An 18,464-nucleotide genomic window follows, 5' to 3' on the forward strand; every position below is an offset into this window, starting at 1 on the left:
CTGGCATTATAGCAATTGCTGCAAACAGAATATACGACAGCTCTGTCTTGCCTCTAGTATCTCTTTCTGGTTTTCATTACATGAAAAGGGAAGGTGATACTGAAAATCAGTTCCTTTCCCCTTTGATTCCTCAGGTCATTTTGTGTCTCTGAAAACCCTAAAGAAATCTTAGCATATGTAGGCGGATATATAGCTTGAAGGAGCCAACTTCTGCCCAGCATTGCAGGAGGGTGGCTTTCAGACTTGTCTTGTAGTCCTGAGCAGACAAGAGAGATGAAAGGCTACGGGAAGGGAGAAAAGATGTCTTGAAACCACTTCTACCTCCCTCTTGAAGCACCTGATACTCCAAACAGTGGGAAGCTTGTGTTTTTGATAGCGATAACCCAGCTCTGCAGCCTTTTGTATGGTGTGGGCATTGAACTGCGAAGACAAGTGAGCTCGTGTCCCCAGGGCTGACGTGGATTTTGGTGTGGTGTCTTCATATCTATACAGAAGTGGGTAGATGCCTAAAGGAACACTGAATTTCTTCAGGTGAACATGTCCTACTTTTAGCCTTTGCCTTCTACCTCACCTACCTATGTGTGCCTTTCTTGTTCCAGTTTTTGCGGGGTTTCTTAATCAGTTATGCCAAATTATATACCATGTTCATCTTTGGCTTCACTAGTATCCAAGCAGATAAAATACATCGTTTAGCCGTACTGTTCTTTAATGCTAGCTGATACTATACGTGACTTTTGCATGGCAGCATTTTTATAGCTTTATGAATCAATTAATAACTTCCTTATAGTGCACAATGCAGTTAGCAAAATGTCTTCCCAACCAACTTGTGTAAGGTATGGTCTATAGGCATATGCACAAGTTCTGTGTGAGGAATCTGAAACACATAACCAATGAGTTGTTATCTAAATAAACTTGGTGTAGTACCAAAATGCTAAACCAGTGGGAAAAATTGAACTCTAATGTTGATGTTATCTTGGACCTGCCCTTTGTCTGGAGTAATTAAAAGATTCAGGAACAATGTATTTGAAATAGTGAAATGTGATAAACTTAGGTGCTTGACATGCATGCTAAAAGGGAGGCATATATATATGTGTGTGCGTGTCTGTGATTTTTTAAGTTTAAGATTTGTGTTCTAAGAGAGGTGTGGAACGATGTAATGTTGATAAAATTTTTTTCCCTCACATAATTTCTTTGATAATGATATTAATTTAGCACACCTGGTTCAAATATCAGTGTCAAACGTTACTTGAGGTGCATGAACAAATTTAACGTCTTTGGAGTGACTCTGTCATTGGTGACTTTTTCAGCCCGCTTATTTAATCAAGCTCATAATTAATTTTAATCCTGTCTTTCAAAGTGTTACCAATCCTGTGTAGATTTTTATTGTCTTCCAACTTGATTAACATACACTCCACACAATTCTCCAAGCCATTACAGAGAGTAATGAATAATATTGGGCCCAGAATGAGTCTCCCTGGACATATGTAACAACTCCTCCCAGCTCAAAATTGAGCTATTAATAATTGCTTTCTCTATTCAGTCTTTTTAGCAAATTATGTGCCTGTTGTTTTAATGGTGTCATTCTGCATGCATATATCAAGTTTTGAGAACATTGTGTAGACCTGCAACAAATTCCTCACTAAAGTCAAAGCTGCACACTTGTATTAAATTACACTGGCTCATTTTTTAGTGTGCTACACTATGTCCCTGCTCAAAGGCTTTACAATCTAAGTTCCTGTGTATAAGATTCTAAGGATCCTGTAAGATCCTAGCGGTAGGTTGTCTTTTTTAAACAACTACTACTTGTGAAAGACCAGGGCTAGTTATTGTAACAAAACCAGAGTTGAACACATTATTCATGATGCGTAGTTCAGATTTTTAGTTCTCTTGGCTGCCCCACAAATAGTACAGCAGGTTTGATCTCTCAGCTTCTGTAGCCCTACCTCCACAAATGCCTTTCCACAAATAATCCTGGGTTCCTCTCTGTTACCAGACCTCCGTTCCGCTTTGTTATCTCACTAATATTTTCAGTACTTTTATTTCTTCCCAGAGTACCCCATCACACTACCATACATCCTGACGGTGTTTTCTGACTGCTCAGGGTATCCTGAGCATATGTATGTGTGACACTGGCACATGGGACAGCACGTGCTGTGGCTGCCTTGTGACGTGCCAGTGGACGTTTGACCAAACTGAGACTGAGAAGCTTTAGGCCACTTCTTGTTTAAATTCTCTTCTTGAGGCCAATCTGGTTTTATAAGTAACTGGAATTATTCATCTGTTTCTGTTTTGTTAATTACCTGTATAATGATTTGGGAATAAGGTTGGGGACTTTGCCCCCCCCCTCTCCCCACACCAATATGTTTATATTCTCTGCTGAACAATAGGTAAGAAGCCATACTTATAAGCAAGCTCTTCGAGAGGACGAAAAAAGAAGATTAGAGGAGATGAAGCAAGCACAACGGAGGAAGGTAATTATACATCAACAGTTTGCATATTGTAGCATTTTTGCATGCTGTGAAACCAATTAAATACATTGATTACTTGTAACCTACGCACAGAGTTTCTCTTTCGCAAAAGTGATTCAGTCACTGTATTCAAATATTGTGGGAGAGATGAGCCAAGCTGTAAAATGTGGGCAGGGACTGACTTACCTTCTGGGTTCAAGGTTATTTGCATCTGGATGACTGGCTCCTGTTCACCTCTCCATTTGAATAATTGTGCAGAGCATTTTCTGACCATGGCACCCGATTTCATAGGCTAAGGAAACCAGTTTCCTCTCTTTCAGGCAGAAGTAATCTTACTGAGATATTCATGATTAACTTGGACTCTGAGTAGTCTCTTTCTAGAGAGCTGAGGCCTGTGAGCCCTGCCTCCCGAATGGGGTAGCAGAAGCACTCAGATTTGCTGTTAAGCTTGTATGCTGCTCTGTTCCCTTGCTAACCACCTAAATGAAGAGTTTTGAATTGTCTAAAAAGCAAGCATGCCACAACTGCAGGTTTGAACTTCATCTTCTGCATACGTGGCATGCATTGCCTGAAATGTGTCTGAACCACTGTAGTCCCTCTGGCGTAGATTTGGGTACCGTATCCACATAAATTTCGTCTACACAAGGTGATGGTGCTGTGCCAAGTTATCTGACTTGGCTCCAGGTCTGACTGTGCAAGTATGGGGAGGGCAGCATTTGAAAATCGTATTAGCAAATAATTCAAAAACATATGAAAAAATACTGAGGCTTTTGCCATGCCTCTGCTGTTACTACCATCCAAGTTAATGTTCAACTGCTTCCCCAGTAGCAGAATCTTAGCATGAGAAATTCCAAGCGGTGAGATTCTACTAGAGCTGGACAAGTGACTGAGCCCCTCTCATGGATATCTTTTGTTAAATATTGGCGATAACTGTCCTTGTTTCATAGTGTTCTAGCAACCAGGGTGCTGGAAATAAAAGGTGGGGGAAAAGAGAAGCTTTTAATTACTTCCCCATCAGGTGTGTGCTTAATCCCAGGAACTGTACAGAGGAAAATTTTTTGAAAGCCAGTCCTGATGGGTATAAGTCTGGTAGCTGTTGTATTCTTTACATTGATTCTTCCATAGAGAAAATAACTACAGATGTGAAATAACATGCCCCTACTGTATGAGTTTGGTTTAAGGAACTCATTTAGAGCTTTAGGCTCTACCAATTTCCACAACTTGCTGAGAAGCTGTTGGGTGCTTTTAAGACTGCTCTGGCTCGGTGCACAGTTCCAAGTGCTCCTTGCCTTCACAGTTGCTGCTACCTATTGCACAGAGTAATGCACTACTTATAAACCTACTGTATATAATATGTATTTTAAAGGCTCCAATAACTGTCCCTCAGATATATGTTGGCGCGTTTCTCTCTTCAAACTAATATTTAATAAAATAACTGTGAATTCTGTCTTGTGTGTACCTTCTAGCACAGTGTAGTTATAAAACATGTAGGTATTGTCAGTTCCCTTTTTTTTTTTTTTTCAAAACAGGTTTTAGTGTGTATTGCTTGATTTAGAAATTTTCAGTACGCTTTGAACACCGCATCATATAGACACAATATATTTCAGACATTACTCCAAGAGAGGACTCAGCATATTGGAAAGTCAGATACTGCGTTTTAATTTTCAGGTTGAATAGTTATTTAAAACACTGAAAATTAAGGTTGGCTTTTTTATTTCTTAATCCTGTTTCTTCTTTTAGGGCTAGACAAATATTGATACACAACACATTCACAGTTATTGATTTTCTTCATACATTTATTGCATAGTTTTTATTTAATGTTCCACTTAAATTGATTTTTAAAAAAAAAAAAACAACAAAACAACTTCTGTGGTTCCATTCAGTTATTGAAGCTTCTACCTAACTGCATCGTTTTATTTTAGTTCCTATTCCTACGGCTGCTTAGTTGCTATGGAAAATATGAAAGATGGGTCTGTTCCCATCCCTTCCCCCTCGGCCTGCAAGCCAAGTTTTCTTTGCAGAAAAATCTGCATCTCCAGTTCTTGGGTGCATTGCAGGAAGAAAGAGCCAGACAAACAAGCAGACATGCAGAGCAGAGTCGTACAGCCTGTGCTTCCTTTGCAGACCTGGTTGAAATTGCATAAGCAAACTCTCCTCTGAGAAGAATTTCTTTTATAAAGCTTAATAGCGTAAGGATGGTAGGCTACTGCAACACTGAAAGCTTGCACAGACTTTTACCATTTGGTACCAACAGGTACCATTTGCCCTTCCCTCAGGCTTGGGGGGAGCCCCAGGGAGCTGGGGGTGACATGCCATGCCACATACCCTTGTTCTTATCTTCTCCTCATGCTTCATGGAGGCAGGAGGCAAAGGGCATGTCTTCATACCCTGTGGGTGCGATGACTATGTCTGCTCCTGCAAAGTGACTTCATCTGTATTCCTCCTTGGACCCACAGGGGAATTCAAACCCATGGGTGGGGGCAAGGGAAAGCAGAATCCTGTCTGGCATACTTTTTCAAATTTAGGACTATGGATGTCTGAATCCTGTAACTTCCCACCTTTTAAGGCACAAACAAAACTCATCCAGTGTAATGCTGAACAGAAAAATGAACGCAGATTTTAACATCGTGCTGTCACATAAATCAAATGCTGTTGAGAGAAGTTCTGGGAATGAACTTGTCTCATGGCTCTAGCTGGAGGTAACACCATGTGGAATTAATTGGGTTTGCAACATAGGTTTGTTAATTAAAAGTTTGTTGGTTGTTTAGATATTTGGTTTTTTTGTTTTTTCTCTTATCATTCCCAGGCTGAATTAATGGAATTTAAACAAAAGCAGGAGGAGGAAGCCAGGACAAAAGCACGTCAAAACGAACAGAGGAGGTATGATGCAAAAATGCAGAACACACTTTAATTAAATTCCTATCTGGAAATGGTCTCAAAATTGCAGGCATTCATGATTTAGAAGATGATTGCAATGAGGATCCCTGACCTCATTTCTGGTTTAACTTTGCCTTCAAATGAGACACTAACACCCATCATTACAACTGTTTACTGTAATGCAGTGTGACCCAGAGTACCTTTTTCACTTTACCCTATCGGCACAGGATATAGGGTAGAAACTATTAGTAATTTCATGGGTAACTACTAGTACAGTAGCTTCAGCTGGGAAACATTTTATCTATCTATCTTTTATTTATTTACTCAATCTTGCTTTATTTTAGTATGTGCTACTTTGTCAATGCCACGTTTCGTGGTTGGCTGTCACTGAAGTTAACAGGCAGAGATAAACGTGGGATTCGATATTGACACAGATCGAAGCTGCAGTGCAGCAAGGCCTTCTGCAGCTGTATTGCTTCGCACCCCAGGGCTGTGCCCCACTGCTGTGCCCTCTCTGTGCTCAGCAGATCTAATCTTGCACTTCTGTCACTTAACTGGTTTTCCATTATCTTGAAGCACAGCTTTATTGTCAGCTTTGTTTTGTGCTGGTAAAAAGAAGCAACATTTAGTCTCAAAAATAAAACCACCATTTGTGGGGTTTTTTGTATCATTAAGGTAATATATATAAAAAAAATAGTTCTTTAGGCAACCACGCTCCATACTGTTTTCATTTCTTATTTTTCTGTAGCAAAGATATTGAGATAATTACCCATAGAAGTTAATGAAGGATTTTTGATTCAGTCCATCTCATGTCCCTAGATAGAAATAATCCAGCATCTTGCATTTTACATCATTCTTACAAATAGCATTGTAAAACATTAAAACAACAGTCATGTCTAAGCATGTGTGTCAGTCCTAAGCATTAATAGGGAGAAAAAAGAAACAGTTTTCAGGAGGTTTGAAAACACTTAGAAGAGATTGAGGAAAAGTACATTTGTATTTGTGCATGCTTTCCAGATTGATAGAGCAGTACAAAGAAATGCTAGAGTTGATTTCAGAGCTGTATGGTAGGGAAAGTTGTCAGCTACACAAATTGTCTCTATTAGTAACAAGCTTAAGTGGTTTTATTCATTGACGTTAGGAAATTAGTACTTCTGGAAACTCTCCTTGTGTACTGAAAGCTGAAAGACTACCTAAGGTGAATTGCCAAAATAGCAATACCTCCCCAATAAGATGGGTGGTGGTATGCAGGTCATCTTTCTACAGATAATTTTGGTGCATTTCTCACAGCAGCTGAGCTATGCCTTTTAATCACAACGGGCTGATCCCTGGATAAGGATGCACCTAGTGAATTGAAAATTAAATCCACCCTATGTCATGCCTGTCCATGGCTATGCAGCACAGATTTGAAAAACAGAGGAAGGTGGGTATTAAACTGCCAATAGGGAAAGCCACTCAAAGTATGCTAAATTTCAAATGTTCGTGAACTCCTCAGCTACCTTCACTCATTATTCATTTTTTGTTGTGTTTTAAGGGTAAATAATGCTTTCCTGGACCGACTCCAGGGCAAAATGCAACCTGATAGACTCCACCAACCTGGATATTCTGAGAATCTGAACTACCTCAGTAACAGCATCTGGGTAAGTTTTTGGATACAGAACATGAAAGCAAAGAGTTTGTTTAAAAGTTTACTTTTCCCCCAGATTCTGTTATGTGTCTATGTACATTTAGCCTGCCTGACAGAACTCACAGTCCTTGCTGGCTGTCTACAGTAGTTTTTAAGAAGAAATCTTGTCTTAAATATAAGCTATTCAAATGGGAGAAGGGAGGAACAGCTGCTCTTGCAGCAGAACTCAGTGGCTTTGCATGCAAGGTACATACTGCAAGGAACTACATCCAAGGTACTTCTTAAGTTCAGAACAAGCGTAGTGAAATCGTAAGGGATTTTTTAAGTCTATAAATGAAGGATGTTTGGAAATGCTGTAAACTTTTTAATACCATATTGAAATTGGAGGCGGAAAATCCCATGAAAGATACAGCAGTTTATTTTTTACCTGTATAAAATAATGGCAAAGAAGACTCGACTGCATCCAATTTAAAATACAGGGTTTGTAAGGATTGTCTGAAGAAAAGATACTTTGACTGTAGCTTCTTAAACATCCATTAATTTTTTTGAGCTGTCCTAATGAGGCATTAATGTTATTTAGAACTACATTACTCAGTGTAAAAAAAGTAAAATTGTGTAGTATTCCCATCATGGAAATCTCCATTAGGTTGACTTTCCATTGCTGAGAGGACCCTAGCGGAGAAATGGAAGATTTACAAAGAATGAGCAGCAAAAGGATGAGTCTAAGAGAATTTAGTGAATGTGTCAGTGTAGAAAAATATGTTTAGTTAATAAACCAGAAAAGCTTGAACTGATTAGTTGACTGTCTGGTGAGGGCGTGTATGTTGGCAGGTGAATGCCAGGAAGCCTTGGGTTCAATCAATCAAGGCATGATTAAGCAGCAGATGTTCTTGCTGCTGGATTTTTCTGTATACTGGAAGTGAAAAAAGAGTGTCTCCATCACTACAAGCTTTGGGCAAGCCCTGGGCCATGGCAGAAGGCTTGGGAACCTCGGACTGATTCTCTTGGTCTTGCTGAGAGGAGGCAGGGTCTGCCAGCTCAACCTCCCGTAAGGCCTGTGGGCAGCTGCTTGGGGAACCAGCTGGTTAGAGGCTTTACTGGTAACGCCTATATTACATGCCAGGCAATCCAGGAAGCCAAACTGCAGGTGTCCAGGATAATAGAAGAGTGTGAGCAAGAGGGCACTCTGCATGGCAGACCTGAATCATCTCCTGAAGGATGGCATGTCTGCAGATAGTGGAATTAGAGACTTCAGGTAGGACAGAGGGGCAAAAGGTAAAGCCTGCTAGATGGTTAACAAAGGCAGCAAGGGTGGAAAATATTGTTTCTATTTCACTTTGTGTCCTTTACCCCAATTTGTAAACTGTTTCCTAATAAACTCAAAAGAAAATGTGTGACGCAGCCAAGATCCCCAATATCTAAAGTCCACCAGAGTGCCTGCTGTCACCACTGAAAACCTTGCCATTGTCTCATTGTCTGCAGAGGCGGGGGGTGGGGAGGTGGAAGGGGTGGGGTGTTGCCTTTAGCCAGGTGCCATATGTCCTCTTCCACAGGACAGGTGCTGGTACCACTAAATGAGCGCACTCAGCCTAGGCACAGTTTTAACAACAAACAACTCTGATGTACGCAGCCAATCTGTGCTTTTTAATATATATATATATATTCAAAGAATGCATCAACACAAATGTAATAAAACCCTGCATGTAGAAGTGATAAATTTCTTACTCTGATGTTTACTTAATGGCTCCCAAGGAGCCTGCCTTCTGTTGGGTAATGCTAGATTATCGATTCTCCATTATGCTATGATGTGAGATTTGAAGACTAAACAAAACGGGGAAAGAATAAACTATGAAAGAATACGCCATCATGGAAAGGAATTAAAAATGAGTATTGTTAACAAGAGCAAGAAAGAAAAATATCTCTCAAAAGACAGGCTGGAGGCTGCAACCTCAGTGTCTTTGATTATACCAAGATTATTCCCTCTTCCCTTGGGATTTTAAGCAAAAAGAATCGAACTCCAGGTGGGGCTTACAAGTCATGTAGTCTGCAGCATGGTGGTTTACATTACAAGGGAGCTTACTGAAGCACATCAGACGGTATACTAAGATTAAAAGAAACTAAAAAGGTTCCCAAAGTTAAGACCTGCAGATAATTTTTGAGCCTGCTCCATCTGTGCAGTGGCACTGAAGAGGAAATATTTGTTCTCTTTCCTGCTTTTATTTTTTTCCCCTGTTTGAACTCTTCACAGTCACAATGGCTTCACACTTAACAGAACCTGAACATCTCACTGTGCTGTCAGTATACCTGCTGGATTTTTCACTATTATTTCTATTAGCCTGGTTTCTTAAGGAAATGAAGTTTCTATGATCACACTGTCTGTCTACATGTAATAAGGTTTTCAACCTGCTGGCCAACCGTAGCCAAAATTGAAAGGGAGTGTAAGCCTCAAAGATAATTAAGATTCTCTGTGTTTCCTGAAAAGCAATGGCTGGCAGAGGAGAGACCCCAAAACAGTGCCCCATTCTGATGGGCGGTGGGAAGGACCCGGGCACTCTGTGCGTTGTTTGGCTGCAGCCCTATGGCCCATCAGCATGGGCACAGCTCCAGAGCAGCTGCAGCTCTGCCCTGTTTTCCTGGGGGTAGGGGATACAAAAGGGGACATGGATATCACAGGGGACATGGAGAGAAGGGAGGGAAGGCGAATTCATTGTGTGCGTCCAGTCAGTGGGTAGGAGATTGGTTGCGTTGCCCAGTTATCCCCTCATCAATAGGAAACTGGTTTTCATTAATTCGTCTGACATCTGACATCTTGTGTTTTTATTAGGAATATTTGTAAGCTGTTATTTCAAGAAAGGTCTTTGTGAAAGTAATCTTTTCTTCCTTTTTGGTTATAAGTGCGAGGGCACTCGCTAGGTGGTTGTGTGGTTTTCTATTTTAATGGGAAGACAAATTAATGAATTTCTACTTCTGTCTGTGAGCTACCGCACCCTTGAGAGAGCATTGAGTCTTGTTGTATGCTGTCAAGAAAGTTTTGATGTCCTGTGTGCTGCTATTGTCTCTAACATAAGGATAAACCTTTCAGGGTAGGAGGGTAAAGAAAGTTGTCATTTTGATGTCAAAGTTTAATCAATAAGATTTAATCCTTAGTCAGCTGGGACCTACGACTGAGACAGTATCTGTTCACTGTAATGCAATGAATGGTCAGTTTTATTTAAATATTAAACCGCTCCTATTTTTACAAAAGAATAACTTTAAAACAGGTGCATATTTTTATATTCACAGCATTGTGATATTTGCCCGTGTTCAAGTACGAAGGGATCTGCAGAGGCCAAGTGCTAGTGCATGGCAAGCCTGTAACAGAGCTCCTGGGGGTTTTTTGCATGGAAATGGAGCACTGTCAAGGACCCTTTTGTCTATTCTATCAATGGCGAAAGGTCACATGGTCAACATATGAAATTTATATGTCTGCTCTTCTTTAACAGAATACTAGTTGTCTTGCTGAAACTCTTTAAGCTGTAGTAAACCCAGAATCTAGAAGGCAACATGACATATTACATCAACCTGTTTCGTGTCTCCGTTACAGCTGGTGTCGTGCATGAGAATGAGAAATGCTCTCTCAGATGCTGACTCTGCTCTTTCAGTGGATGCACAATTCTAGATGTTCATTGTGGGAAGCAACTGTGCCCTGAATACCAGGTGCAGTGGGACAGGAAACCCCAGTCACTTCCTTTCCCATATGCAGAACAGAGACTCAATGGAGGCTGGATAAATCTGTTTTAAGGAAACATGGTTTATGGATAAAACTATTTTAAATAAACATGGCTTGTGGGTTAGCTCTTGGTTTAGTTCTTGTAGCTACTTTTAGATGGATAAAGTTGCACTGAAAATGCTGCTTTCCCAGGGCAAAGAAAAATCTTTCTTTTTAACATGGGAATATTGAGAATAGAAAATTTATATAAGAATATCGCAGAGTGCAATCCACAATGGTTACATTTGTTTTAACAAAGAATGTGGTTTCCTAACTTAGCTTTAACCTGGTCAGTCAATGCACAATCTGAGTTGGAAAGTTTATTAATTTTTGTTCCTAAAAGAGGTGAGTTTGGGTTTTGTTTTTGTGGGTTTTTGTGGGTTTTTTTTGTAAGGTGCTTGTCTATTTCTGCCAGAAGAATGGCAGAAAAGAAACTACTCTGCAGAAGTATCAGCATTGATATGGGGACCTCAGATGAATAGGTCCAGGCATGCTGTAGCTGAGTTTCATGACTTGCCTCTGACAAGGCAGTCAAACAGCATATGCAGATGTGTTCTGCCTGGCTTGACTTTGAGCTCAATCATTCTTTCCTTTGAAAATCACATCCTAAAAGAGAATAGCGGGAGTCTGGGGAGGAACGGAAGAAGCTTTTCACTCTTTCAAATTGTGAGTTCAAGAAAGGATTGAAGCATCTGAAGACATATTTTTTCCAGCAAAACCAAAATATGTTTATCTCCTGAGTTGATACGTCCTCCTATTCATATTGAGTTCAGATTAAAGAAATATTTATTGCTGGAACTGGAATCTTGCAGAAGGGTTTACTTGTTATTTTAAGTGAAGTTTCAAAAGACAGGAAAGGGCACCAAGTAATCAAGAAAGTTCCACACAACTGGATAACCATAATTCTTTTATAAATATGTGATTGTACTGTACATTGTACTGTACTAATGCATTTTTTTTTCTTTTATCCAGGAGTCAAATGACTTGGAATAAAGGAGGAGAAAGGTAAGAACAATGAATTTATTCATTCTTTTTAGTACCAATGCTGGTGTTAATTTAGCTTCGTATTTGACATTTCATTATAACAGCTTATGTCATTTAATTATCAAGTAATGAGAGGGGATATTAAAACAAATGCTTTCCAGCTCTGTGTTTGGGGCCATGCAATGGCACATACCTGTTCTAAAACACATTCTTTTGTGAAGAACTGCAGAACGTGTATTTCAAGTCAGAGGAAGTTCTGATGGCATGGAAGGCATCTGCTGGGGGTGCCTTGATATTTAGGCTAAAACTCTGATACATCCACGTTCTCTGTGTCATGGACTATGAGTGGATAAACCTGGGCAGCTGAGGAATATGGATGGAAATGCAGGAGGTGACTTTGCAAGCTTTCAGTGATCCTAAGTGAAAGAGGATAACTTTGTTGTGGGCTGTGTTCTTACTGCTATTTCCCGTGAGCAAAAAGGGACACTGTTGTCAGTGGAGGCTGTCAGTAAAACACCACTGTTGAATCAGAGACATCAGGCCCCCTATTTTCAAATGACCATTTTGTAAGTCTCACTGCACCTACGGGAAAGGGGTTCCCAACCCTAACTCTGATTTCCAATATAAAGATTTGTGCAGAGCCTTTGCTTCCAGACTTAGACACTTCTGAAGCAGATTCAGGCACTGACACGCATTATTCTTGCCTTAGGAGATGACTTTGACACAACTCATGTTTTTTGAGAAGCAGGATTTTATAAAGAGGAATTAAAAAAACCCCAAACTTCAGTAAGTCCCTTGCTTTCAACCCTTCTCCCACAAATGCAGGTATTCTTCTATGACTTTCTTCCTCATTTTTCTGCTCCAATAATTATTTTAGTATTTTTGCAGCAGAGTTGTATTCTGAAGATGGTATCTAAATAATATTGTTGGCCTCCCATGAGTCATCTTTTCAATTTAATGAGGAGTAAATTTGTTATTAAAAATTAACTCAAATTCACTAAAGAAATGACAACAAGTAAATAAAGGCAGTTCCCCACAGAGGAGGAAATAGCTGTCTTTTGCAGCCCACGATACTCTTAGGTTTTGTAAACCGTCAGCAGCTGAAGGAGTTCAATGTATTGGATCCTTTGTTGTTTTTCACAATTTCTACAATACCAATAATATATTTACAGTTGAACTGTATAAGACCTATGGATGTGTGTACTTTTCTAAGCCTTATTTTGCTGTTGTTTTGAAAACACATTTCAGCTTGCTACATGAATATATTGTTCAAAGAGTTATTAATCTAATAGGACATCTAATTAGGACATTTTGTGAATGAAATTTACAAAAAGATAGGAATCTCTTCATGAAGGGTTTACATAATTACAAGCTAAAACCTGTCAGAAGAAAAGGGAGACTATTTTTCAGTGGACATAATCCTAGAGAAGTTGACTTTGATTTTTGTTTTTGCTGCAAAAGATAATTTTTAATTCTGTTTTCTCCCTCTTGTTACAGGGTACTGGAGAAATATTCACTTTTATCTGGCCTAGGCCAAATGACCTTGTAAAAGCTCTGAGAAAGCGCTCTTTTATCATTGTGATTTTTTTTCTTACTCTGACTTCAGCTTCACACCCACTTCATGAGCAATCTGCAGAGACTGGTTTCTAGCTGTCATTATTCACGCATATTTGAAGCAGCTGATTATGGAAGTCCTATTTAATTTTTAATAAGAGAATGTGTCATTTTTTTTCATAAATTGTTTTGCCTCTTGCAGAATGTAATTATCCCAGTCTTTGGGATCTCAGAAAAAGAAGACATTAGTGGCTGTAGAAGCTGCAGTAATATCAGTGTTTACTTGCTGCTCTATACCCAGCCAAAAATGTCTCAGAGATTTGAACTAAAGAAGCAGGTAGAGGTGGGGGTTTTGGGGATGGGAAGGAGAAGTGTTGCTGATTCGGGGTTGTTTGTTTGGGGGTTTGGATTTGTTTTGTTGTGTTGGGGATTTTGTGGAATTATTTTGCTATTGTATTTAACAGCAGACACTCAAGAAGAAATATGTGTATTGTAAACACGATCTTTTAAATATGTTCTTAGAAAACTACAACACAGGAAAGAAATAAAACTTGCCATAACACTGAAATGTATTTGATCTCTCCTGCATCTTTTGTGATATATACCAGTTTCTCACTTAGCCTGTTTTACCTTAGAAATTTCTGTTACATGAGTGGGGGAAGCTACTACAAGGTTAGCTTTAGATTCTTGCTTTTGTTTGTCCCTCTAGTCTAATGGAATTTAATTTATATCCCCCTCTTTCTGCAGACAAAAACATTTTGATGCTTTCCATAGCCAGTTGTATGACCAAGATACTTCTAACAGAAAAGAAGGGTCTACATTACATGTTACATAAACCACGTAGACAAGAAAAAGTATCTGCAGCATTTACAAGTACATCTTAGGTGAAGTTCAAGGTTTCCTGAGCAGTTTTTTTCAGTGTGCAGGCATGCCACAATATTTTTCCATCACCCTTGAAATATGGCAACTTTGTAATGGATCACCTGAAGTCCCTCTGGAACTTTCTGCGGTTGCCCTTGGCTCTCTTTGCCTCAAGGAATTATTCAAATATCTCATACTACTGTCTAGCTGATGTTCATAGGAAATACTGGAGATCTTGCTAATGCTCTGCGGTTTAGCCTTTTGTTAAGTGTCTGGCACTGGGAAGATTCCTGGGGAAGGCTTTTGCACACCTACACAAGGGCACTGCATTGCAAGTGGTACTTGGCTGTGCTGTCGGACTGCTGCTCTGGAAATTAAAGTCACATCTCCCTTCAAGAACTCCCTTACCCAGCCTCCTTTAGTAGATAGCAGGGCTGGGGCTAAATGTCTGCAGAGTGGAATATATGTATATGCATGCTCATATATTTTAAAGGAAATGTTTTTGCTTTAATCAAATCCTTGTATTGTACTCTATTCAGACAAAGACTTGTAGGTGGTCTTCTTGAAGCAGTGAACCTGCAGCCTTTCTATACTTGATGTACGATACCCCTAGACCCTGCTGAGAAAGGCTGAGTGGGAGGGGAAGTTACCATGGTCACTGACAAGTTAAAATTCAGTGTAATCATGTTGCTGTGTTTCAATATCCAAAGAAAAAGAAGAACTTCTTATTAACCTGCTACTTTCATGATCAGGAACAGTGATGGCAAGTCACCTTGAGTAACCCCTTCCATTAAGCTTGTCTGCTTTCTTTTGGCTGTCTTCAAAGATGAAATTCGATCACAATCTTCAAAGTGCTTCCCCTTATCAAGTATTTCAATCTCTTATTTGAAATGCTCTCTACAAACTATTTCAGACATTAGCTATTCCAGCCCTTTTTAATGGCAAAGTATCTGAATTTTTCCTCCTATCTTTCTGAGCAGAACAAACAAATCTATATGAACAGTAGCCCAGGAAGCATCTTTGAGAGCCGTGGCCTGCAATGGAGATGATAAGAAGTTATATGCATCCACAAATTGACGTTAGCAGGATGTCTGGAAAAGTGCTGTTCTTATGCTGTTGGAAAGCTTCCAGTATCTCAGAATTACCCACCTCTCCACACACACATATCCTGCCAAAACTTTTAAGCTTGAAAGCAAAGGGATGTCATGACATGGCCTGAAATGGGATTATAACGAAATGAACTGGTGATGGACTGGGAAAATGGCTTCATGTCTGTGGAGAGTTAGGAATTGATAGCTGGGTGTGTTTTCTATCTACCAGTTATGAGTAAAGGATTTGAAATACAAATAGGTTCCTCTAGTTATAACTTAACACTGAAAAAAAAAAATAATCTATTATGCAGTGGCCTAAATCCAGATTTTATTACTATGTGACAGTAAATGGAGGTTCATTCTTTTTTGTTTTGAAAATTGTTATCTCAGTATAATCTGCACTAATGATCTCGTCCCATTTCAGAAACAAACCTTCCAAGAGGGAGTGGCATGGGGCTGGAAGTTGCAAGAGGAAACCCCTTGGGTTTTCATTGCTGAGACAAATTCATTTTAGCAAACTGACTAAACCATTATGATCAGCTGTTCTGAATGCCAATACAACGTGACAGCAAGATTCCTATGTTTAGATTTTATGGTCTGCCTAAATCAGAAATTACCTTCCTACAAAGAAACACAATGTTCATCTAAGGATGTACAAGATTCCTTCTCCGTTATGTACCTAAAAGTTGATCCCATGGTTTATCCCTGCTTTTAAAAGTATCTGCCTGACTCCTAGTTCAAACTTGCCAAGTTTCAGGTAGCTGTTACTGAATTTTCTTAGCCACTTGCCTGGTAAATTAAAGAATTTTCTGCCCTTGGGACTCTGTTTTATTTCAGTGTGGTTATTTGGACAGTTTCGTTCAATTTGCAGTCCTCGTTCAGCTTGTATTCTTAAAAGTATCCCAGATTACAGAAACCCTTAGATGCAATAGGATTTGGTATATGTATGTCTTCTATTTTGTATGTCCCCCACTGAGGCAGAATATTATTAGCTACTAGAAAGGGAGCTAATCCATAGCTTATATTTTATGATACTCATCCATGTTCATGCCTCTGCTTCAAGAAATCCAAATCCCCATCTCCTGTCTTGGAGAACATCTTAACACTGGGCTCTTTAGGGCAGTTCTCAGGACCCAGGCTGTGATGGCTCTTCTGCTTTACATAAAAAAAAAAAGAAATTCATGTGAAGTGAGAAGGCATATGACTTTATCTAGCCCAAGAGCTTTATGTTCCTTCTGTGGCCCATGCCATGACTCTGCTCCCTGTCACAGTGTTCCCTAAGGGCTCCTTCACATAGCACACTCACTCCTTTACACTCCAGGTATTTGTTTTCTCTAGTCCTGCTCCTGGAGTACTCCTGGAGTCTGACAGAAATCCCTTTTGCTCCCTCCGCTAAGCATTCCTCTTCCTTTCCCTTCAGTCATGCCCATGCCCCCTTTCTTGTTAAATCCCTCTGCTTCACGAGCTGAATTGAATCAGGTGCCAGTAATCCATGGATTCTTCTTCAGCACTCTGGACTTCATCAACTGACTTTCTCTGCTATATCTTATTAAAGAACAAATGGACAAATTAGTATTTTTATTTGCTGCTTCAGCTTATCTTTTTTTCTTTTGCAGTCATTTCTGTCTTCTTTCTGAGAGGTGAGTGTGTTTTCCTGACTCCTCTCTATGCCCCTCATTTATCCTATCCTTTCCCATCCTGGTATGTGGCTACATTAGGGAAGAGCATTGCCAAAGAGGTGCCATTGCCACCTCAAGGGAAGTGATCCTTCCCCTTGCTCAGCACTGGTGAGACATATCTGGATTGCTGGATCCAGCTCTGGACTTCCCAGTACAGGAAAGACATGGACATGCTGCAGTGAGTCCAGCAAAAAGATGATGAGGGTGCTGGATCATCTTTGGTATAAGGACAGACTGAGAAAGCTGGGAGTGTTCAGCCTGGACAATATAAGGCTCAGAGGGATCTTATCCATGTGGTTAAATATTGGAAGATGGAGAGTAAAGGAGATGGAGCCAGGCTCTTTTTGATGCCCATTGACAGAACAAGAGGCAATAGGCACAAGTTAAAATACAGAAAATGCTGTGTAAATACACACATCCCCTTTTGTTGTGCCGTGAAGGTGTTCGGACATTGGCACAGGTTGCCCAGAGAGGCTGCTGAGTCCCCATCCTTAGAGATATTCAAACCCAAACTGGACAGTCCTGAGCAGCGTGCTGTAGGTGGCCCTGTTCTGAGCAGGGAGGTTGTACTAGATCTAGATGATCTCCAGATGGTGCCTGTGAACCTTACCTGTCCTGCAGTGATATCCTAATCTGTCCATAGCTATTTTCATCTGCTATCACTCATTTCTTTCTTCAGCCTGCATTTTCCACTTTCAGCTCACAATCCAAGAGCTGTTGTTTCATCCTGCAGACATAAATAAAAATTTTTGTGCCCCAACTAATTTTAACTGTTTCCAACCCTCTTTTTTGGTTGTTTTTTTTTTTTTTTTTTTTTTTTTTTTTTTTAAGTTGTGTGGCTTGTTGACAGTAAGTCTACACTCTTTATTTTTTTAAGTAGTTTAAATCAATATCCCAAATTATTTCTTTATGTTTAAATATTGGAGTCAACCCTTTGTCTTCACCCTCCTTTCTAGCAACAGCCAGTCCTGGTCCTCCTGGGTTCTGACCATGGTGGCTCGCCTCCAGCTCTCTGCTGGCTCCCTCAGACAGCTCTGGATAGCTCTGCAGGACCCTGGATGCCAGCTTCAGTGCTCACTTCCCTCCTTTGCTTCTGGAGGAGGAACCTGTAAGGGTGTCATGTTATCTGGAATAAACGCTTTCTCTTGTCTTGTTTAAAGGCGTCACCTCAGTCCCAGGAGTCATGGGCAGATGCTGACACTGTTAGTGGGGGAGGGAGAGGTGGGCATTCGCTGTGAAAGGGGCTGGGTAGAAATGCAAGCTTGAAGATGAGAGAAAATTCACTTGAGCTTTGTCAGTCTTTCATTAAGACTTTCCAAATTTCAAACCATTCTAGGGATCTCATCTGAACTCTCTCCAGTCTGCTCTCATTAAAATAGGGTGGGTTTTTTTTCATGCCAACATTAATTCATTTTTTATTTCACTTACAACCCACATTCCCAGTTCCTAGCTGTGTGATCTTTGCACCTAGCTCTTTAATTAAAAGAAAGGGAGCCCAGATTTTCCTACTGTCTGGACCTCTCTCTAGAAGCTATCTTTATCTCTCATTCAGTTAGTGCCAGCCACTGCCTTTAC

General features: G+C 40.0%; 1 protein-coding gene across 4 annotated transcripts in view; it reads left to right on the forward strand.

Moving 5' to 3' along the window:
* The window catches only part of EPSTI1 (epithelial stromal interaction 1), a 48,726-nt gene extending 34,896 nt beyond the window's left edge, over window positions 1-13,830 (forward strand). For 2 of the 4 annotated variants that reach the window (XR_013926245.1, XR_013926246.1), the window contains 6 exons: window positions 2,388-2,471; window positions 5,275-5,348; window positions 6,880-6,985; window positions 10,556-10,668; window positions 11,693-11,725; window positions 13,202-13,830. Coding sequence is in view for 2 of the 4 variants with exons in the window: in XM_080376815.1 (XP_080232941.1) it covers window positions 2,388-2,471; window positions 5,275-5,348; window positions 6,880-6,985; window positions 11,693-11,713 (285 nt within the window). In the remaining 2 variants the exon portion in view is untranslated. Of the gene's footprint in view, window positions 1-2,387; window positions 2,472-5,274; window positions 5,349-6,879; window positions 6,986-10,555; window positions 10,669-11,692; window positions 11,726-12,413; window positions 13,168-13,201 lie in introns of those variants that run through there. The other 2 variants (XM_080376815.1, XM_080376814.1) reach the window with 2 other exon arrangements.
* The last annotated feature ends 4,634 nt before the right edge of the window (window positions 13,831-18,464 follow it).

The sequence above is a fragment of the Falco punctatus genome (genome assembly GCF_963210335.1).
Source record: "Falco punctatus genome assembly, chromosome: 2".
In the NCBI taxonomy this organism is placed as follows: domain Eukaryota; kingdom Metazoa; phylum Chordata; class Aves; order Falconiformes; family Falconidae; genus Falco; species Falco punctatus.